The sequence below is a fragment of the Rissa tridactyla genome, chromosome 4, assembly GCF_028500815.1.
Source record: "Rissa tridactyla isolate bRisTri1 chromosome 4, bRisTri1.patW.cur.20221130, whole genome shotgun sequence".
Lineage (NCBI taxonomy): Eukaryota > Metazoa > Chordata > Aves > Charadriiformes > Laridae > Rissa > Rissa tridactyla.
In genome coordinates this window covers 10,560,891-10,578,613 of record NC_071469.1, presented here as the reverse complement: position 1 = coordinate 10,578,613, position 17,723 = coordinate 10,560,891, and the positions used below count along the sequence as shown (strand labels likewise).

General features: G+C 38.0%; 1 protein-coding gene and 1 long non-coding RNA gene across 4 annotated transcripts in view; one reads left to right on the top strand and one right to left on the bottom strand.

Moving 5' to 3' along the window:
* Nucleotides 1-13,165, top strand: part of LOC128908307 (uncharacterized) — a 139,213-nt gene extending 126,048 nt beyond the window's left edge. The window contains exon 5 of the long non-coding RNA XR_008465900.1: nt 7,382-13,165. This is a non-coding gene — a long non-coding RNA (uncharacterized LOC128908307). The remainder of the gene's footprint in view (nt 1-7,381) is intronic.
* SYT9 (synaptotagmin 9) overlaps nt 1-17,723 on the bottom strand; it is a 68,753-nt gene that overhangs the window by 29,522 nt on the left and 21,508 nt on the right. For all 3 annotated transcript variants that reach the window (XM_054198236.1, XM_054198237.1, XM_054198238.1), the window contains exons 2-3: nt 7,148-7,499; nt 3,286-3,832 (exon numbers count right to left, since the gene is read on the bottom strand). In XM_054198236.1, coding sequence (XP_054054211.1) covers nt 3,286-3,832; nt 7,148-7,499 — 899 coding nt within the window. The remainder of the gene's footprint in view (nt 1-3,285; nt 3,833-7,147; nt 7,500-17,723) is intronic.

Below are 17,723 nucleotides of genomic sequence, written 5' to 3'. Positions count from 1 at the left end.
TTTATTTTGTGAGAAAGCCACATATTTTTGCCCAATCATAATTGAGTTTGAAGATGGCAATCAAGGAAATATTAACAACTCTTCTTTTCGAAACATGCCATCAGTCTATGAACATCATAAAACCAAACTAAAAAAAAAAACTACCCCAAACGCTAAACATGTTTTAGGGGCTACTGAACAAAACATACCAACTACTGAAACCCAACCTAAAAATAAAGAGCCTCTTTTTTTCTTCATGAGCCAGAAACCAGTGTAATCTGTCTGGTAGATGTATAAAAAGCTTATCTAGTTCATTTCATGTTCATCTAAAGTTGATCCACTTAATTATTTCTTCCATTAAACAGCTCACTGCTGCTTTTTTCTGGTTGGAAAAAGTGTCAGTGTTACAGGAGAGAGATTTTGTGCTGAGGGGACCTGGGATTAGAAGAACAATCATTTTGATATTGGAGATTATGTGTTTGGAGGCAGATTGCTTTTGAGCATGTAGAAAATTTTTATGCTGACACGTGTCTGTGTTATGAAATAATTTCAAACTCTGGGATGGTAGCAGATGTTATAGTCCAAAGAATCAACACTGTTGGTTTTGGATAAAAAAAAGTCTTCCAGTGTTATTAGAAAACAGAAGAAAGCATATGGCATAATAGGTCAATTTAATGGCATTGTTTGCAGTAAAGCTGACATTTGAGACATAATCTGCAGTGCTCACTTGCAAGTAGGCCATTTTGCTGGGCAGAGAAGGATTTGATATATTCTTTTATATTACTGTGTCAAATTGGATTAGAACATAATAAAATGGAGAATAATGTAGAAAAAAAGGCCTTTAAGATCGCTCGTTATGCAGCGTAATAAGATGCACAAGGAATTAAAACAAAGGTACTCTTCAGAAGTATAACAAACTTGTGCAGTTGTGTGGAACCTTCCCTTTTTCTAGTACACTCCCGTGGTTTATCCCTCCTGTGCTCCACGCTCTGTTGATCTACATCGAGTGAATTTCCTTCAGCAACTTTGCCCAGCATTTGCCTGTTTCGTAATTATTATTATTTGCAAAACATTCAAACATAAAATGATTAAAAACCTGCTACAGTTGGTATAGTTTCTGTTTGCAACTGTAGACTGCCCAACGGTGCTCAAAACTTTGCTAAAATTTATTTCCGAGTTTCAGTAATACTGCCTGCTGGCCTGGTCTGGAGTGCAGCCACGGGAGCAGTCACTTCAACAGCTTCACCAAGCAGCCCGGAGGATTCAGCTTCTGCTGTCAGTCTGTGAGATATCTAAGCTACACAGACAAGAAAATGTGCTGAAACGTGGTTTCTTAAAAGATGCTTGGAGGGTTTCTCATAACTTTATGGAGTAAGTTCTAACCTTTGAAATTTTGGAAATGTTAATTAGTAAGCTGAGTACTCCACATTTTCATTTATCTGATACTCTCGTCTCAGAACTCACATTAGCCAAAATTGGATCGTGTCTCCTAGGTACTATGAGTCATTTGCTTTGAAAAGGTCCCTTTTAGCTGAAAACCCAGTGACAAGTCTAGATGGCAGGTCACGTGTTCTGTTTGGATAAACAGGGTTACACTTCACACAGGAATTAATATTAGTAGGAATTAATAAATGACTCAGTTTCAGTCCTGAATTTAATTTCAGAGATTACAGAAAATCTGAAGACAAACTATATGCCGCATCACTTTTAAAATGTGGAAGGGGAAGTGATTAAAAAGAAAATACCAGAACCTATCTTTTGCCTAAGTTAAAGGGTGGAAAATGGCCTAGTGCGTATCAAAGTAACTCCAGCGTGCCTGTGCATTCAACTTCCACTTGATTGTAAAACTGAAAAGTTGAGCTTGGGACACTTAATGCTGTACGAAGGCAGGCGTTCACTTGGAATGACTGATCTGCTCTGTCAGATTCTTACTTTTCCCTTGTGGTTGAAGAGCACTAACTTTGCATAGAAAAGGCAGGTTTGTCCTTCCCTGCCTGCGCGTCCATGCCCCCGCCTGTACCTTGAGTGAGGGAACTGCTAATGCTGCTGCCGTAGTTCTGTCCTAGTGTGGGAGAGGATTGTGCAGTGGGCGCACAGCACGTGCCGCACACGAATACGTAGCACTGACTAAGAGCACTGAGTAATCACCTTAAAACAAGGACAATATCAATTTTAAAAAAAAAATTTCAAACACAAAAACGGGTTGAATCCGTTTGGTCTGTAATATGGCCTGCTGCCAGAGCACAGAGTATAAGTTGAGGCTCTGAATTCGGGAAAGTATTTGTCTGAGAACATCCTTAACTTTTCAATGGCTTCTTACAGTCAGCTCAGCATATGCTTAAATACTTTCCTGAACTGAGGTCTAACAAACTTACACTTTGATCTTACTGTTAATGATGTTTGGTTTATTTGACTCCAAAATGTGCACTCCATTTGAGTACGGTTTGACATAGCAAATGAAATATTTACTGACTCTTGGCACTAGTACCTTCACCTTTGTGGATTTCTGTAATGTATCATTCTCGTTGAAGGTCTGTTCTCCATAGGATGCGTGTGATTAATTTCTAATAGCATTTCAAGGAGGTTGGCTCATGCTTTGAGAAAAAAGCTCTTTCTTTTCTGAAAGTAGTTTTTGTGGTTTTGTACCTAATCACTAATCGGATTCCTGCATAGAATTTGATACCAGAGACTTTGGGATAACAGAAATATAGACTTATTTTATAAGTTTCCCATTTCCCTATGTAACAAAGTGATGCCAAACAAAGAGTTAAACCAATCCAGTGTGTTTCATTGCTTTCATGGAACAGCATTGCCTGAACTCTGTTTGTCTGGATTATAAATGCGGTGTTATCTTACTTTATGACAATATAGCCTTTTGAAGGCCTGAAGATCACTACATAACAAATCTTGAATCTGCAGTTCTGGCTGACTAGTATGCTGTAATTTATGTGGCAAATTACACAAAACACAGAAAGACAGGCAAAATTAGATAAGTAGTATTTCCTTAAGTAAATTTTAGGTTAAGTAACATTATGAGAAAAACATTCTCCAGTTCTTCTAACCTATCAGCAGGGCAATGACTAAACCCACTATCTCCTACAGAAGACATTCTTTAATATATCCAAAGAAAAAGAAATGAGGACTGAAAAGGTACTGTCTATTTCTTTGGATTAAGGTCAAAAGCTTGAGAAAGAGATAGAATAGAACATTTTCCTTCATAAATGTACCAGTTTAAGTTATAATCAGATTAAGGAAATGAAATCAGAAGCAAAAAAAAAATCTGAAAAAGAAAAATTTAATACTTACATTGGTGACATATTCAATATCCTTCCAAATATTACATTCCCTGGGAAAATCTGCCAAATCTAAAAAATTATCCACTATCACTTGGCCAATCAAGTCATGCCTGGAGAATCTGTCAAAGTCATACACAGAGAAATGGAGTTTCCTTGCATTCAGATCATTGTATGGGACAGTAAATAAAAAAACTTCATCAAATACTGGATTTAGGGTCTTTCTGTGCACTTTAGTCTGGTGTTTTGTTTTCCTATCAGGAAGCAGATATATCTTCACATATGGATCTGAAGTTCCAGAGAAGTCCTTTGCTGGCAGGTTGATGGCCTTGTGTATCTTCACTATCAGCTGCTCTAAATCACAGTCATATTTCAGAATAAAGTTCAGTTTTCCACATGCCTTGCTATTACTCCTCCGGCCGTCGTCTGTGTCCACTGATCTTTGTTTGTATAGCTCTGGCTTAATGCGGCCAATCCCCGTCAGTTGCTCCTGTTTCTGAACCTGCTGGATGTTGAAGTCGGGGTTGGAGAGGTTGAGCTGTCTTCGGATTGAATTATGCCTTAAGTGAAAATGAAAGAATTAAAATAGAATGTGTTGAAGACGATAAGAATCTGTGCGCACACACACTGTTCCCATTCTCATTTAGCATGTTTTTGTAATGTACGCCAGGGTCCTATTTTTGCTTACGTAAAGTGATAAAGCACGATACCCAACAATTGTGAGAGCTCACCTTCAGCGTTACACTGCTAATATCACATAATTTTCTGTTCCTGTGTCCCAAGCTAGTGGCGTGCACTCTCCAAACCTGGCTGAAGAAAGTAACAAATGCAAAATCATAGCCCCTGCGAATCCAAAGGGTCTGCCTTATTGGTAAATGCAATGTGATATGGTAAGAACTGTAGCCGTTCTCATCAGTTACCATTTTCAACTGATTCTTTTGGATTAATGCCTATGAAATGAGTTACGTTATGTAAAAGGCAGCAGGATCTGGCCTATTATGCCAGCTGAGCTTGCTGATTTCTGGTTCTAAGATAAAGCTGGACAAAGAATGATGCTCCATGACATCTCTGTATTTTAATTACTTGTTGATGTCTACAACTACTTCATTTACAAGTGAGCTGTTCTGGTCTGAAACGGTTTGTTGACCACCCCAACAATTGTTTTGTTTTTTTTTCTCTCATACCTTGATGTAATAAGCTTTGTGGTACTTTGGCTGAAAAGCTCCTTTAGTTTCATTACTCTGAGGAAAGAATGTTGCTTTTAGCTTCACTCCAGTGAAATTTATTACCTGGAGTCACTCAGTTATTGTGATTGAAATTTCCACTTCATGAGATGATAACAGAAATCAAATTTGCAAACCCTGTCGGGGTAGTGGGATGTGAAAGTTGGATTAGGTAAAATCCTAATCTTATATGAGTTGGATTCCACTTTTTTGTCCTATTCAGCTACAGCAATCATTCAGTGTATTGGAGTACTGTGAACTGTGGTTGAGCATGGAAAGAGCACGTGATAAATGCTAGCACAGGATTAGTCCAAAGCTATTTAAGTGGAATGTAATCAGGAATAGTTCCTCTGCTATCACCGTTCATTCGTTCCTTGTAAATATGTGTTTATGCATGCTTAAAACAGGAACAGCCTCTTATATACTATCCTATTTTTTTTCTCTTGTTGCATAATAAATACATAATTTTATAGCTGTACATTATTCATTTCCATGATAAAATATTATCATGTCACCAAAAAAGATTTATATTGCTCAACCCTTAAGCTCCTCATAGCAGTGGGAGGTGCAGAATATCCTGAAGAGAAATAAAAAGGAGGGCACTGGAGAGACGGCTTAGCAAGGATTGTAGCAGGGGCAGGTGCCTGGTCTCTGGCCACACAGGAAAGCCACAGCTGGCTGCTCAGATATGCCAAAAAGCAGCAGAGACAAAGGTGAAAAAACAAAAGACACAATACAAGGAATATGGAGGTGAAAGAGTCTTTTGGAGAAGTCATAGAGTCATAGAATGTGTTGGGTTGGAAGGGACCTTTAAAGATCATCTAGTCCAACCCCCCTGCAGTCAGCAGGGACATCTTCAACTAGATCAGGTTGCTCAGAGCCTCATCTAGCCTGGGCTTGAATGTCTCCAGGGGTGGGGCCTCCACCACCTCTCTGGGCAACCTGGGCCAGTGTTTCACCACCCTCATTGTAAAGAACTTCTTCCTAAAGTCTAATCTAAACCTACCCTGCTCTAGTTTAAAACCATTACCCCTTGTCCTATCGCTACATGCCCTTGCAAACAGCCCCTCCCCAGCTTTCTTGTAGGCCCCCTTCAGGTACTGGAATGCCGCTATAACGTCTCGCCGGAGTATGGGACAATGAAAGAGAGGGGTAAAGAGTGAAGCATGTTATCAGCAAACGATATAGGGCAGGGGTGGGACTGGGACAGGTCACACCCTTGTGGACAGAGAGCCAATATAACACCTACTGGAGAGAGCCAGACTGGAAGCAGTTGCCAGAAGAAAGATCTGCAGAGATTCATGGGAGTGAAGACATTGTCCATGCACTCAGGGTGCTGAGGCAGGTTCTCTTACAGGTTGGGATTGCTGCTGCTTCTTGTGAGATGGCTATGCTGTGGTGATACTATGCATTTGTCAATTGATTAAGTATCAGAATTGCTGCTCTGTTGTAGCAGAGAAAGCCTGTATCTGACTCAATACTTTTACAATATTGAAGACACACACGAGAGCTTTTGGTTTTAGATGTTGCATATGAATCCTCTGTTAATAAATCCCATGACATGCTTATTTCCTAGCAGTTTGAAAACAGAGCAGCACCAGTCCTGTACTGTACTTCTGGACTATTAATCCTGAGTTGGAATTCACCCTTGTGGTGTGTGGTAGGGTGCAAACTTGAGTATCCTTAATTATGGCTTTGACCTTCCCATAGATTCCTGCAACAAAATCAGCCCAGGCCATTCTTATGCTAATCTAAGAAGGAAGAGCAGTTAGAGCCTTTGCTGCATAGCGTTAATGCCATTCTGGGGACTTCTCAAATTCTTTCCGAGACATGTTTTGGAAAACTGGCTATTACTGAACTGGCTGCTGTCATCTTACCCATGTTCAGGTGTGTCTGCAGGCAAGTCTTGGCTAAACTCACTCTCCCAGATGGCCAGAAAGGAGGCTAGCAAAGAGCAATCGGGCTAGTGCTGTACCTTCTCCAGCTGAAGTGCATCTGCTTTGACTCAGAAATTTACTGGTTCTTCACATGCTGATCCTTTTTCTCACTGCATGAAACATAATCCTTTTATCACCTGCCCTTGCACACACTCTCACCCTCTTCTTTCCTCTTCCCTCCTGCACTGGTTCTCCAGTTCCCCTGGAGATCTAACTGACTCTTGTTCAGTTACTTTCCCCTCCCCCCCAGTCATGATTGTGGCTAAAATCTATGATTCTTAATCCTGTTTCTAACTTTTGCAAGTGTTTCATTAGCTTGCCCCACTTTTCTTCTTCGGGCCGTTTTGAAAGTCTTTGAGGAGCTATTACTGAGTGTTCAGCATCAGTGCTAAGTGCAAATGAATATGCTTTACAAGCTAAATCTAGGCTGTTTTGCTGCTTTAAGGGACACACAGTGCTCTGTCTTGTCCAGCTTCTGAGGGAGAGGCACAAATGAGACAGTAGTTGAAAGAAGAGTGGAATAGCATTTTGATCCTGTCCTTTTAACCTGAGAGGTTTGTGCACCTCAAAGAGTAACTTTTATGTAATTTTTTAAAAAAAGAATGTGGCACATAAATTATGCATTTTTAATAGATTAGTGTACTGGGTAATCAAGCTGTGCTCTTTTGACTGTATCTTTATTCATTAATATCAGAGAGAAATTGGAGTTACTGACCGAGCAGAAGAGGTTGGTTCAGTGATCTGACGATGCATTCGCACATTGTGTATGCAGTTCTCCTTCGTTCCTGCCTGAGCATCTAATGGAATATCAGGGGAGGTGTGGCTGATCTTCATGGAGGACTCCGGATAGGCTGTAGGCTGACCCAGATAATCCTCACTGTAGTCATGGTCATTGGTCTCCGTATCTGTGTAGTTCAGTGATTCTTGTTTGTTGTCTTTGTTCCCAAAGGGCAGACCACGCTCTCGCCAAGGGATCCAACAAAGCTTCCAGGACACGAACAGAGAGACACCAAACAGAGCAAGACCACAGGCTGTGACAACTAAGGATAGCAAGCTTATTGAGATATCTGCAAACAAGAAAAACACGTGCATGTCACATCTTTGTGCTCTTTGGAGAGCATCCCCAAGGCACACGATATGGGAAGTGAATATCTTGGATTGCAAATCTACAAAAATTAAATTTTGGTCCCTGCAACAGTCATATAATAGAAACATATGATGGAAACAATTGAAACGTCATTCTATTCTTCCCTCCTCCCCCGCCCCAAGAAAAAAATAATAATCTTGTTTGGAATTCAGTATAAGACTCATCTGATGGAACTTAGTTTATATTTTCCCTGCAAATCTGGCTGGGATGAAGGGTTGTTCTAAATATGAAAAGGGCTGTTGACCTGTTCACTCAGCTTGCTACTGATGAAAGAGTAGTGCCAGCAGTACGTTCTGGTTTTTCTTTATTTTCTTTTTACGTAGTGCAGTTTCCTTTACCTCTTTAACAGATCCTACTATCTTCTCTTTCAGAGACTGTATTATACACAACCATGAACATATGCACACATGCACATACGTGGCGTGAATTTTTTTAGGTATTCAACTGAAGTATTCTGTTTCATTACTTTAATTCCCTTCCTTCTAATCTTAGACTCATCTTTGCAAATGATTTTTGACTATCAATACATGTCTTGCTGCTCATCATTTAGTTTAGGTACCAATATCTCTTCAAAACTGAACTTTAACTCCCAAGGCTCTTTTTTCTGTTTCCAAACTTCTGGTATAAAAGGAATGTGGAGGTGCGTTTTCTGTTGTTTTTCCCTGCATTCTTAGCATTATCCTATTTCATAATCATATCAACACAAACAAGTTACAACAGGGAGAGGCTTCTTCTCTGTTTTGCTTTGTTTTAAGTTGCATGTTGGGAAAATGACTCAGTGGAACAGCTGTTTTTATGGTTACAGTGTTTTTGAAATGAGTTTCTCTGTGGAATACACAATACATCATGCCTTAAACAAAATTAGTAAGAATTCTATTTTACTGCCTCAAATTATAAACACAACCTGATCAAAGCAATTTTTCACACTGTGTGTAGGTTCAGAATGTCAGGCTGCATCTCTCTAGCTACCAGCCAGCCTAAATTTTTGAAGGATGGCATGAGGTTGAAATGTACTGCTCCTACTAGGTCAATTATTTAAGAATGACAATTCAGATGAAACAGCCTCAGCCAATTTGGAAAAAAAAAAGGAGAATAATATTTTTCAAAAAAGTGGAAAAGTCGATACCTTCTGCCCCTGCTGTGAGTCTCATTCTCACTAGCCAGACAGATTAAATTTCTGCAGAGGGGGGAGTGACACTACAATCAGTTTCACACAGGAGCTTTCCAGTTTATTTTGCATGCTGAAAACCAATTTTAAACAATTTTAGCTAGCATGGCCCTTTCTGTCCTTCTCCCAGCCGTATGAAGACAAAGCTCATTAACAGTGGGGACAGCACAGCAGCTGTTTGGAATTATGGCAAAGAGTTTCAGAGCAAAAATTAATTAAAGAAATTCCTCCCATGCATAAAAGGCAATTTTGGAGAAAGTAGAATGGTGGTTCTTGATATTTTTGGAATATTTACTGGTAAACAAGTCTGGCAGTGGAGGCAGAGACAACCTCTCCATTTGATTAAAAAGCAGAGGCTGGGATGCCGTAGTGAAAGAAGACCTTCAGAATAAAGCAATTTGTCTTGGATTCCCTGGAGGAGAAGGAAGAAATACATCAGAGGTCTGCAAAAAGGTCACTTTTTCAAAGAACTGATTCAAGTAAATGATCTAACACTGAAAGAAATGAGAAATTGAGAGTTGTCAGAACCAGACAGAAGACTACAGGGTGAGAACTGGAGAGTGCCCAATGCTAAGGATGTGTGAAGGTGAGGAACAATTTGAAAGGTAGACCAATAGTCCCCTACCTGGAGGATGACTTTAGCAGAGGACACAGTCATCTAGAGAACTGACATAATGAGAAAAAATACACGAAAGCAACACGAACTACCTTTCATTTGAGGAGTTTGAAGGGCTTTAATAATATACCTCTGCATTTAATAACATAACACCGAGAACCCTTATCTCACAGCTTACTTTCCAAGAAGCTGGGTAATAAACAGTTCAGGTAGCTTGCCAAGTCACAGAATAAGAAGGGATTACTTTTCATCATCTTGGTTTTAGTTCTTTCTGACTCCTTAGGAACCAATTTTCTGTGAAATTTTTGTTTCTGTGGGTGGAAACCGGACAATCATGTCTCTCTCTTAATTCTATGAAAGACAGCGGGGCTAAAGGGCAGTGTTCTAAACCGTTACCTTTCATTGGACAGTAATTTTCAGATACTGCACACCTGGCTGCCGATTTTCATCAACTGGGCAGAACCAGTGAATAGCTGGGGCGAGTGCAGTCCCAAGTGAAGAGATTTTTGGCTGCATCCTGGAGCTGCTTTTACATTAGCTATTTGTACTGTTACATACTGTATTTTCTGTATAATTTTTACTCCATCTTTCCAGATGTCTCAGTTTTTCTAAGCCTGTTTATCTGTATTCCCATGTGCTAGCAGTACTCATCTGATGCCAGTGATTTCCTCTGCGTTGCAATGAGAGCAGGGTAAGTCTTTACTTGTCTGCCCTTACAAAAATCAGGACAGAAAGCGTTCCTCAAAAATCCAGCTTCTTCTCAGTTCCCTCTGCTTACACGAGATTAGTGCAGTGTGTTTTCCAGAGCAGTATCTGATGTAAGTCTAAACTGCAACTGTGAATCAAAGTGCAGGCAAGCGCTACCGGCAAGGCTGAGCGGTTTACAGGTAGACACGGATGCTGGGAGCAGTGACGAATGGTGCTCAGTATTTCAGGAGGAATTTTTTTTTTTTTCAGTAGCATTGCAGTATGTAAATTTAGTGCGCATGTTTTGCCATGTTTTTGATGATCATCTGCGCTCACTTTTAGCATCTGGCCAGTTCCATTAGTGGCTAACTAATGTATCTACTCTCTGCACCTACTCTGCATTGATAACGAGCTCTTGATGCTCTACAATGGAGAATCTCATGAACACGAGGAAGGCTCCTGTGCCAAAGGTACTTGCATTGGTCTCTTTCCTGTGCAACCATGATCCCAGACAAGTGTCTTGGTGTGCTGATATGAATCCAAGTCAAAATTTCATAACTACAGCTTCTTGATCAAGGCTGGAGTCTGACCTGAGCTCCCAAATTCCAGCATGTCAGAATACCTGGACAGTACTATAGCGTATGGGTAATGTGTTCCATTGAAAATAAGCCCAAATTTTTTGTTCAAAACATGTACTTTTAAAATGGGTTAAAGTAACCAATCAACGCAACTGCATGTACATACAGTTAATTTTTATAAGCACATTATCTGCGACGTGCATTCATACACCAGTAGAGGAGGCCTTTTGATAGACAGAAAATAAGATCTTCATGGTGGCCCCACACTGGACATTCTTAAGACTAGGGAGCTTCATCCTAGTAGTTTCATTTGTGTTTCACAAGTTTTTCTTAATTAACATAGCTGGCACTTGTTCAGGATGAAAGGTGTCTCTTTGCAAAGACTCCTGAGACAAAGGAATAATTCTTAGCTAACATATTCTTCTCTGAAATATTCCTGAACAAAGTTAATTATCCTTAATACCGTGTTTATGAACTTTCTGGGAAATTCTTTAAAGTAAGGCATCTGAAAACCAAGAGAGTGCATCTCAGATTGTATTAATTTTATTACACATACGTACTCCAACTCTTACCTGTCTGACCCTGACATTTATGAACGTGGACCAACAAAACAGGCCTAAGTGAGATCAGTGTCAGGGTTTCATATAGTAATAACATTTTCCGTGATCTAAAAATGTATTTCTAACTGGGCTTTACCAGTATTTGAGGCTGTTATCAGCTTTTAGTGACTAATTTCTTATATATAAGAATTATTATCTTTCTTAATTTTCTACATCTTACAGGTAGGCATTAGGTAAAGCTCTTGTGTTGGTTAAGACGCTGTTCTAATCCTTTGAGTGACTTGCATAGGTTTTTATTCCCAAATCGTGTTAAAATTCCAGTTTATCAGTATCCGCTTTCTTTTCATCTGCTTTCCTTTGGTTACAAATTTGTGTACTGTTTTTTCCAGGTATTGCTTAACATTAACTAAGTTTCATAAATGAACTAGCTTAAGGAAATATAATCCTAGGACTTCACCAAGATAATTACCAATTGGTTTAAATGTGCAGAAATTCCATAGCACAATTTCAGTATGAAATCAGAATTGCTGAATGGCCATGCAAAATACTCACAACAAAAAGTACATGGCCAACAGAGATTTGTTTGCTCAGTATATTTTTTCAGCAGCAATTGCTGTAATGTAATTCAAAACTGACACAAGATTGACGTAATAGTTTATTGGTAAGATCATAGAATTAGAGCTTTAAGCAAAAAAAAAAAATTAAAGCAAAATTAAATGTTCATGAACATTCATAAACAGGAAAAAAAGGACTCAAAACATAGCAAAAATATATTTTTTTTATTTTGTAGCAGCAGAAAGATTTCAGTTTTGCTTATTAAGAAGAAAACTTATATAAGCAGAATGTTTTGTTTGTAATTCAGGTAAGGTGACTTCATATTGAGATAGTCTATTAATTGCAATCAAAATTATATGTGAGCACAACACTCAAACGCATACTTGCTGAAGAAAACTCATCAGTCTCTATAACAAAGCTCAACATCTGTAATCCAATAAGATAAACTTGTTCTAAGAAGAATTTCTTCTTGTTTGCACATTTATTTCCTCTTAAAATATTTAGTCTGCATTAATGCAAATTTCCTTGACAACTAAGCTGACATATAATATTCAGCTAGAATTTGTAAGTGACAAAAAATGTCTTTACTAATCAGACAGCTGCCTGAATGAGCAGTGATTCCTAATGACACAGTTGAGAGGAGTCATATGTTCAAGGGTTTGCATTTTTCTGACATCTTTCAGTTGTATCTACTGACAAAGAATTATGCTGTTCCTCTTGCGAAAGCTAAAGCTTCTGTTTCACAAGAAACATAGATACAAACACAGCATAGTAGAAAAGAGAATTTTTCATGACTACATATACACAGCTGTAATAAGCTTTATCTAGGTTCCCGTGCCTCAGAATTGGTTCCTTTTGGTTATTGCCATATTCTCTTTGAATACATAATTTGCACAACTGATAAAATATGCAAAATTACTGTAGACATTTGGTCTTGTAATATCCAGTAAAAAATATTATATAGTATAGTCTGAAAAAAAAGCATAAATAATAACATAACAGAAGAGAGGGCACTAGTTTCAAGGATACCATGCCAGACTGTCAGATACTCCATGTGTAACACGGCATGGAGATGGCTTAAACAGCTCTACTGCATCCTGTTATGCAGAATCAGCTATGTTTGCAGGAAATGTAGCTAGAGCGAATTTGAAATTTTCTAAAAGCCATTTGGCATTTGAGACACGCTTGTAGCTTGTTAGCTTAAAGGGGAAGCTGGTGATATGCTGAGTGGGAGAGCAAATTTGGGGGTATACATTTATACTGCAAATTCATATGACCTATGACCTGTTAGGTCCTTCGTAGCACAAAAAGTGAGTAGCTGTGCTTTGTAAGAGTTATAGTTCCCATGACTGTAGTCAAGAGCTGTAATGCGTATTTCCACCCACCCACTTTCTCTGCTACTTCTTGGGATATGTTAAATAGAATCACATTAATTATTTGCTTGGAATAAATAATATGATACACTTAAAGAGTTTTCTTTTTCTGGTAGGCTCATTCGCAAAGTGAATTGAGTTGCTAACTAATAATTTGCAAATGTTTACCCTGTTTTTATAGGGGATGGGAAATAGTAGTTCATAGGGTTATTGAAGAATTTAACTTCTCATCTAGTGTAGAAAGTGACGAGTCACTTCCGACAAATACTGTGTGTGTTCCCTCATTGGCAGAATTAAAGGTTTTAATAGAGAAATGAATGATGAAGAACGAATAAAGAGCAATCATGCTTTCTAGCAGAAGTTTTCGGACAAATTATGTGTGCTAAAAAGTATGAAACTTTCAAGATTTGTGAACATTTTCATGAATAAGCCATCAGAGCAAACATTAATCTTGAATGTTATGACCCTATGAATAATAATGAGGAGAAATTGCCATTTATTTCTGCAATATATAGCCAGTAGCAGGAAGTCCCCAGGTTATGGAAGAAGAGCAAACAGCTTATTTGAACCATGCCAATAAGCTTTAAATTCCATTATAGTCCTTGAAAGCCCAGTAAGTTGCAATAAATACTAAAGAAGCATTTGAGAGCACTAAAAGAAATGACAGAGAAGCATTTCATTTCCCACTCGTATAAGACTGTACAGGAATATCGTACCAAAGTGCTCAAAACAGTAGTTACAGGGGTATGTTACAAAAATAATAATAATAAAGTAGCGACATTTTCTGCAAATTTTTAACAAATTCCTTTTAATTTTGATCCCCCTTGGGGCACAATCTTTCCAGGGGAAAACAAAAAAAAAAAAGTACTCAGGCAAATGTTTCTCTAAAGACTTTATTATGGTGAGAAAATTTGTGGAATTAAATGACTTTAAAGGATCATGGGAGGTGTCTAACTAACTAAACTAAACTAACTAACTAAACTAAAGGGTTTAAAGGGCTGTTTGACCTTTAGCAAAGTTTAAGTTTCACATTCATATCTAAAGATATGTATCTATAAATATATATATACACACACATCCATAATATGATGAATATGATGTAATTTGATAAAAAAATATTTTCACAGAACTAGCCGTAAGGATTAATAGGAGTTGTGTCACTCATATAGTTCTAGAATAAATCTCTATAACATATTTTTCTTTCAAATTTCCATTTTTTTTTCTGTTGGAAGCATTGAATTTCATCTACCAGTTGGCTACTTGTCCCTTTAATTTTCTTATGCCCCGTGGAAACCATTAGCCTTTGTAATTTTGAATAACCTAAAAGAAAAAATTCTGTCTATTTTTGAACCTTGCTTTCTTAATTTTATTTTTTTTTTTTTAGGAAATAAATATGTAAGAAACGAGAAGAAGTAATACTTTTCTGGGCAATTTATGTAGAATAAAAAGTGCAAGCTTCTTTTCAAAGTCAGATTGCTTGGAATGGAAATGAGGTCAATTATTTCATTAGCTTCCTTTTTAGAATCAACTACTCTAAGCCTATATTATGGGAGTTTGGCACATCACAGTGTTTCAATATTTACAATCCTTGCTTTACATTTAAGCAAGAGACAAAATTTATTTGCTTTCTGTACACTGGAAGATCCTAAAAAGGTTGCCATAATTATTGAAACCTCACAAGGGACTTCAGGAAGGTTGCCTGCATAGATTGATGTGGATAAAGACGGAATTTATTACTTATCTTGACCTTCATGAACCTAACGAGACGTTTATATCTATTTTTCAGTTGGGCTGGTCTTTATTTTTTTTTCCTAAATGACTGCGCTCTCGTGCCTACATAATATCTAGACTAGAAAGATAGTTTGTAATATTCTCAAACTGCTCTGGTTAGGACTTCTTCATATTAACTGACTGTCCTGGACTTGTTACACATTATTCTTTCTGAAAAGTAAACTATCCCAAACTACTAGCATCTTAAACTCATTAAATAGCCTGATTAGTCTTTTTGGAGGGAGCTGTTGGCATAAAGGGAGTTAAAGACATCTTTGAAAGCATTTATCCTTCTCAGATGAAGAGCCAGATGCGCTGTAATGCTCACACTGACTTTTTTAAAAAAAGTATTTCAGAAAATGAGCCATGGTGAATGTGTTGTGTATATGTTGTTCTTTGTGAACTTATGGTTCCCATTTTATAAAATGAAGCTTTTTGCCCCGATCCATATGTCTTAGGGTGTGATGCAAGTCTTACTGACGGGGACGTTCACTACTAGGAAAGATAATGTATTAGTAATTCACCATCAGATCAAGTTTACAATTAATTTACTGTTAGAAAAAATATACAGAATCTACTTCTTTCCCATCCACACTCCTCTTTTTCTCCAGAGAGCAAAAGAAACAAGGTCAAGGCTTCTACAGACTGACTAGTGGGTACTTCTGGAAATCTCATCTGTCTAAAATACTGTCTAAGAGAAAATTGTAGAACAGACATGAAAACAGAGAAACTAAGAGCAGAAAATCAAGAGAAATCTAAAATGAAACAGCTTAAAAAGGTAACGGCTACAGAATAGAATTGAGAAGCAGATTTCATTAAAAATTATCATTCAGACTGGTCTTCTGCTTTTTCATTCCTAAGAAGTAATTATTTTAAAGCTGAGATGCTCTTGGAAGTCTTCCTAATTTTGGCAAATCCAAATACAAAGGAGAGCTTCAACTCGCTTATTTTTGCAAAGCATATACTAAATAATGTATGCTTTGTGTAAGAGTTGAACATGCCTGGATTTCTGCTTTCCTGGGCGTAATTGTACAGTCGTGCAAGACATTCCTTATATTAAAAGGAATCTGTAAAAAGAACTAGTAGCAACAACTCTTTGAAGTTTTCTTATGAACTACACAATTTCATGTTGTACTTAGTTGTGAATGTAAAATTGAAACTGGAAAGCTTGAGGGGTTTTTCTTCTTGTATTTAACTAGTTTTATGGAGAGGAAAGCTGACATACTGTAATTACGACCAAGAAAGCAAACATTAAACACCGTGTAGGAGTGACAGATGCCCACCCATCCCAGATTAATGGACCCACCCTGATCAATATTTGTTACTGAGAAGAAAGCAGTAGAGTCTAATCCTGTGGTTTCAGTGAGTGTACCAAAACTGCGCACTGGCTTACAGAAAGGAGTGCGCTGAAGTTTTGATATTGAGAAGGATAGTAATGATCTTCATGCCCAACTTTCTGAGGCTTGGCAGTATTCCTAGTCCATATCATGCAGGAGGCGTCCAAATATCCGGCTTTCGCACTAACTAGCAAGCTAGTTGACTGTGGGGATAAATTCAGGGCTTTACTCTCTACAGCTGCTGATCTAAGCACTTTTATTGAGCTATAGTAGAATAAAAAAAGAAAAAATCAAGAAAACGATAAATCAGAGCATTTTAGCATTCATTTACTATCCGAGCAGGGAAGTAACCATGGGATTGCCCCTCTCTGAAATTCAGGTGTCAGTCTGAGTCGCAGGTGTGATGTGAACTGTTGTCAGTAGTGTATTAACATGTCCTTAAATTCCATGAGTAAAATTGGGCAGAGTTATACGCGGAGAAGCCTGCCCTACCACACGGTCAAAGGGGTACGCTCAACAAATCAGATACTGTGAAATGTCAGTTTCTGAGAATCCGTTGGATTCATAGGCAAAACAGATCTTTAGGAGGAGAAAGATGGGGGACAAGGGACAAAGATGAAAGCTGGATATAACCCCATGTGCTGTTAACATCTAAATTTGCCAGTCCCTCTTGTACCTTCCTGTCAACAGTACCCACAGCTGTATGCAATAGAAACAATCAGATTATAATATATAAATGCCAAAGGACAGCATCAATAACTAATTCATTAAGGCTAGAAATGCTGGCAACTGTGGAGATTAAGATGTTTCTTAAGCTTTTATAGATAAGAGATATAGAGAAGATACGCTTTTATGGAAAACAGCTTATTTTTGCCCTTACGTCTATATGTAAAAAGAGGGACATTTTCTAACAAATACAATCCTTCAGAAAAGCCTGCTGAGTCAGAAGTTAATTTGTTTTTCATTCATCTTGACAGAAAGGTCAAGATACTAACGCTTCAGCATTTCAGGGTTTTAAGGCTGATAGTAACTTAACTGAATACATTAGCTTTGCATCTGTCTGGAGGTTTCAAAAGCTGCAAGGGGCCTCATGGTGCATTTTACACCTGAGAAAAGCAGGAAGTGTTTCTATTTTAGATATTTTAAAAAACACTGTGAGGCTTTTCGCACAAATAAGGAAACATCCCCTTGTGAGCACCAGAGTCTTTAAGGTCAGTGAAAGGAACAGAAGCTCTATGATTCTATGATTCTCTTACATTTCATGCAAGAAGTCATTTACAGCAATGACTGCCTATTTACCGGTATCAACCACTGGGAAGAAGCATGTTACTTCAATGCATCTAAAAATGTTCAGCAATTAAAAAGTTAACAGTTAATATTTCAAAACCGTCCTGAAGATTTTTGATCTACTTCCTTCAATGATAATGAATAGGAGCAGTTCATACACTCCATTTTTCAAATACTGCAGACTCAGGCAGATTTACATTGTTTTGTGTGTTC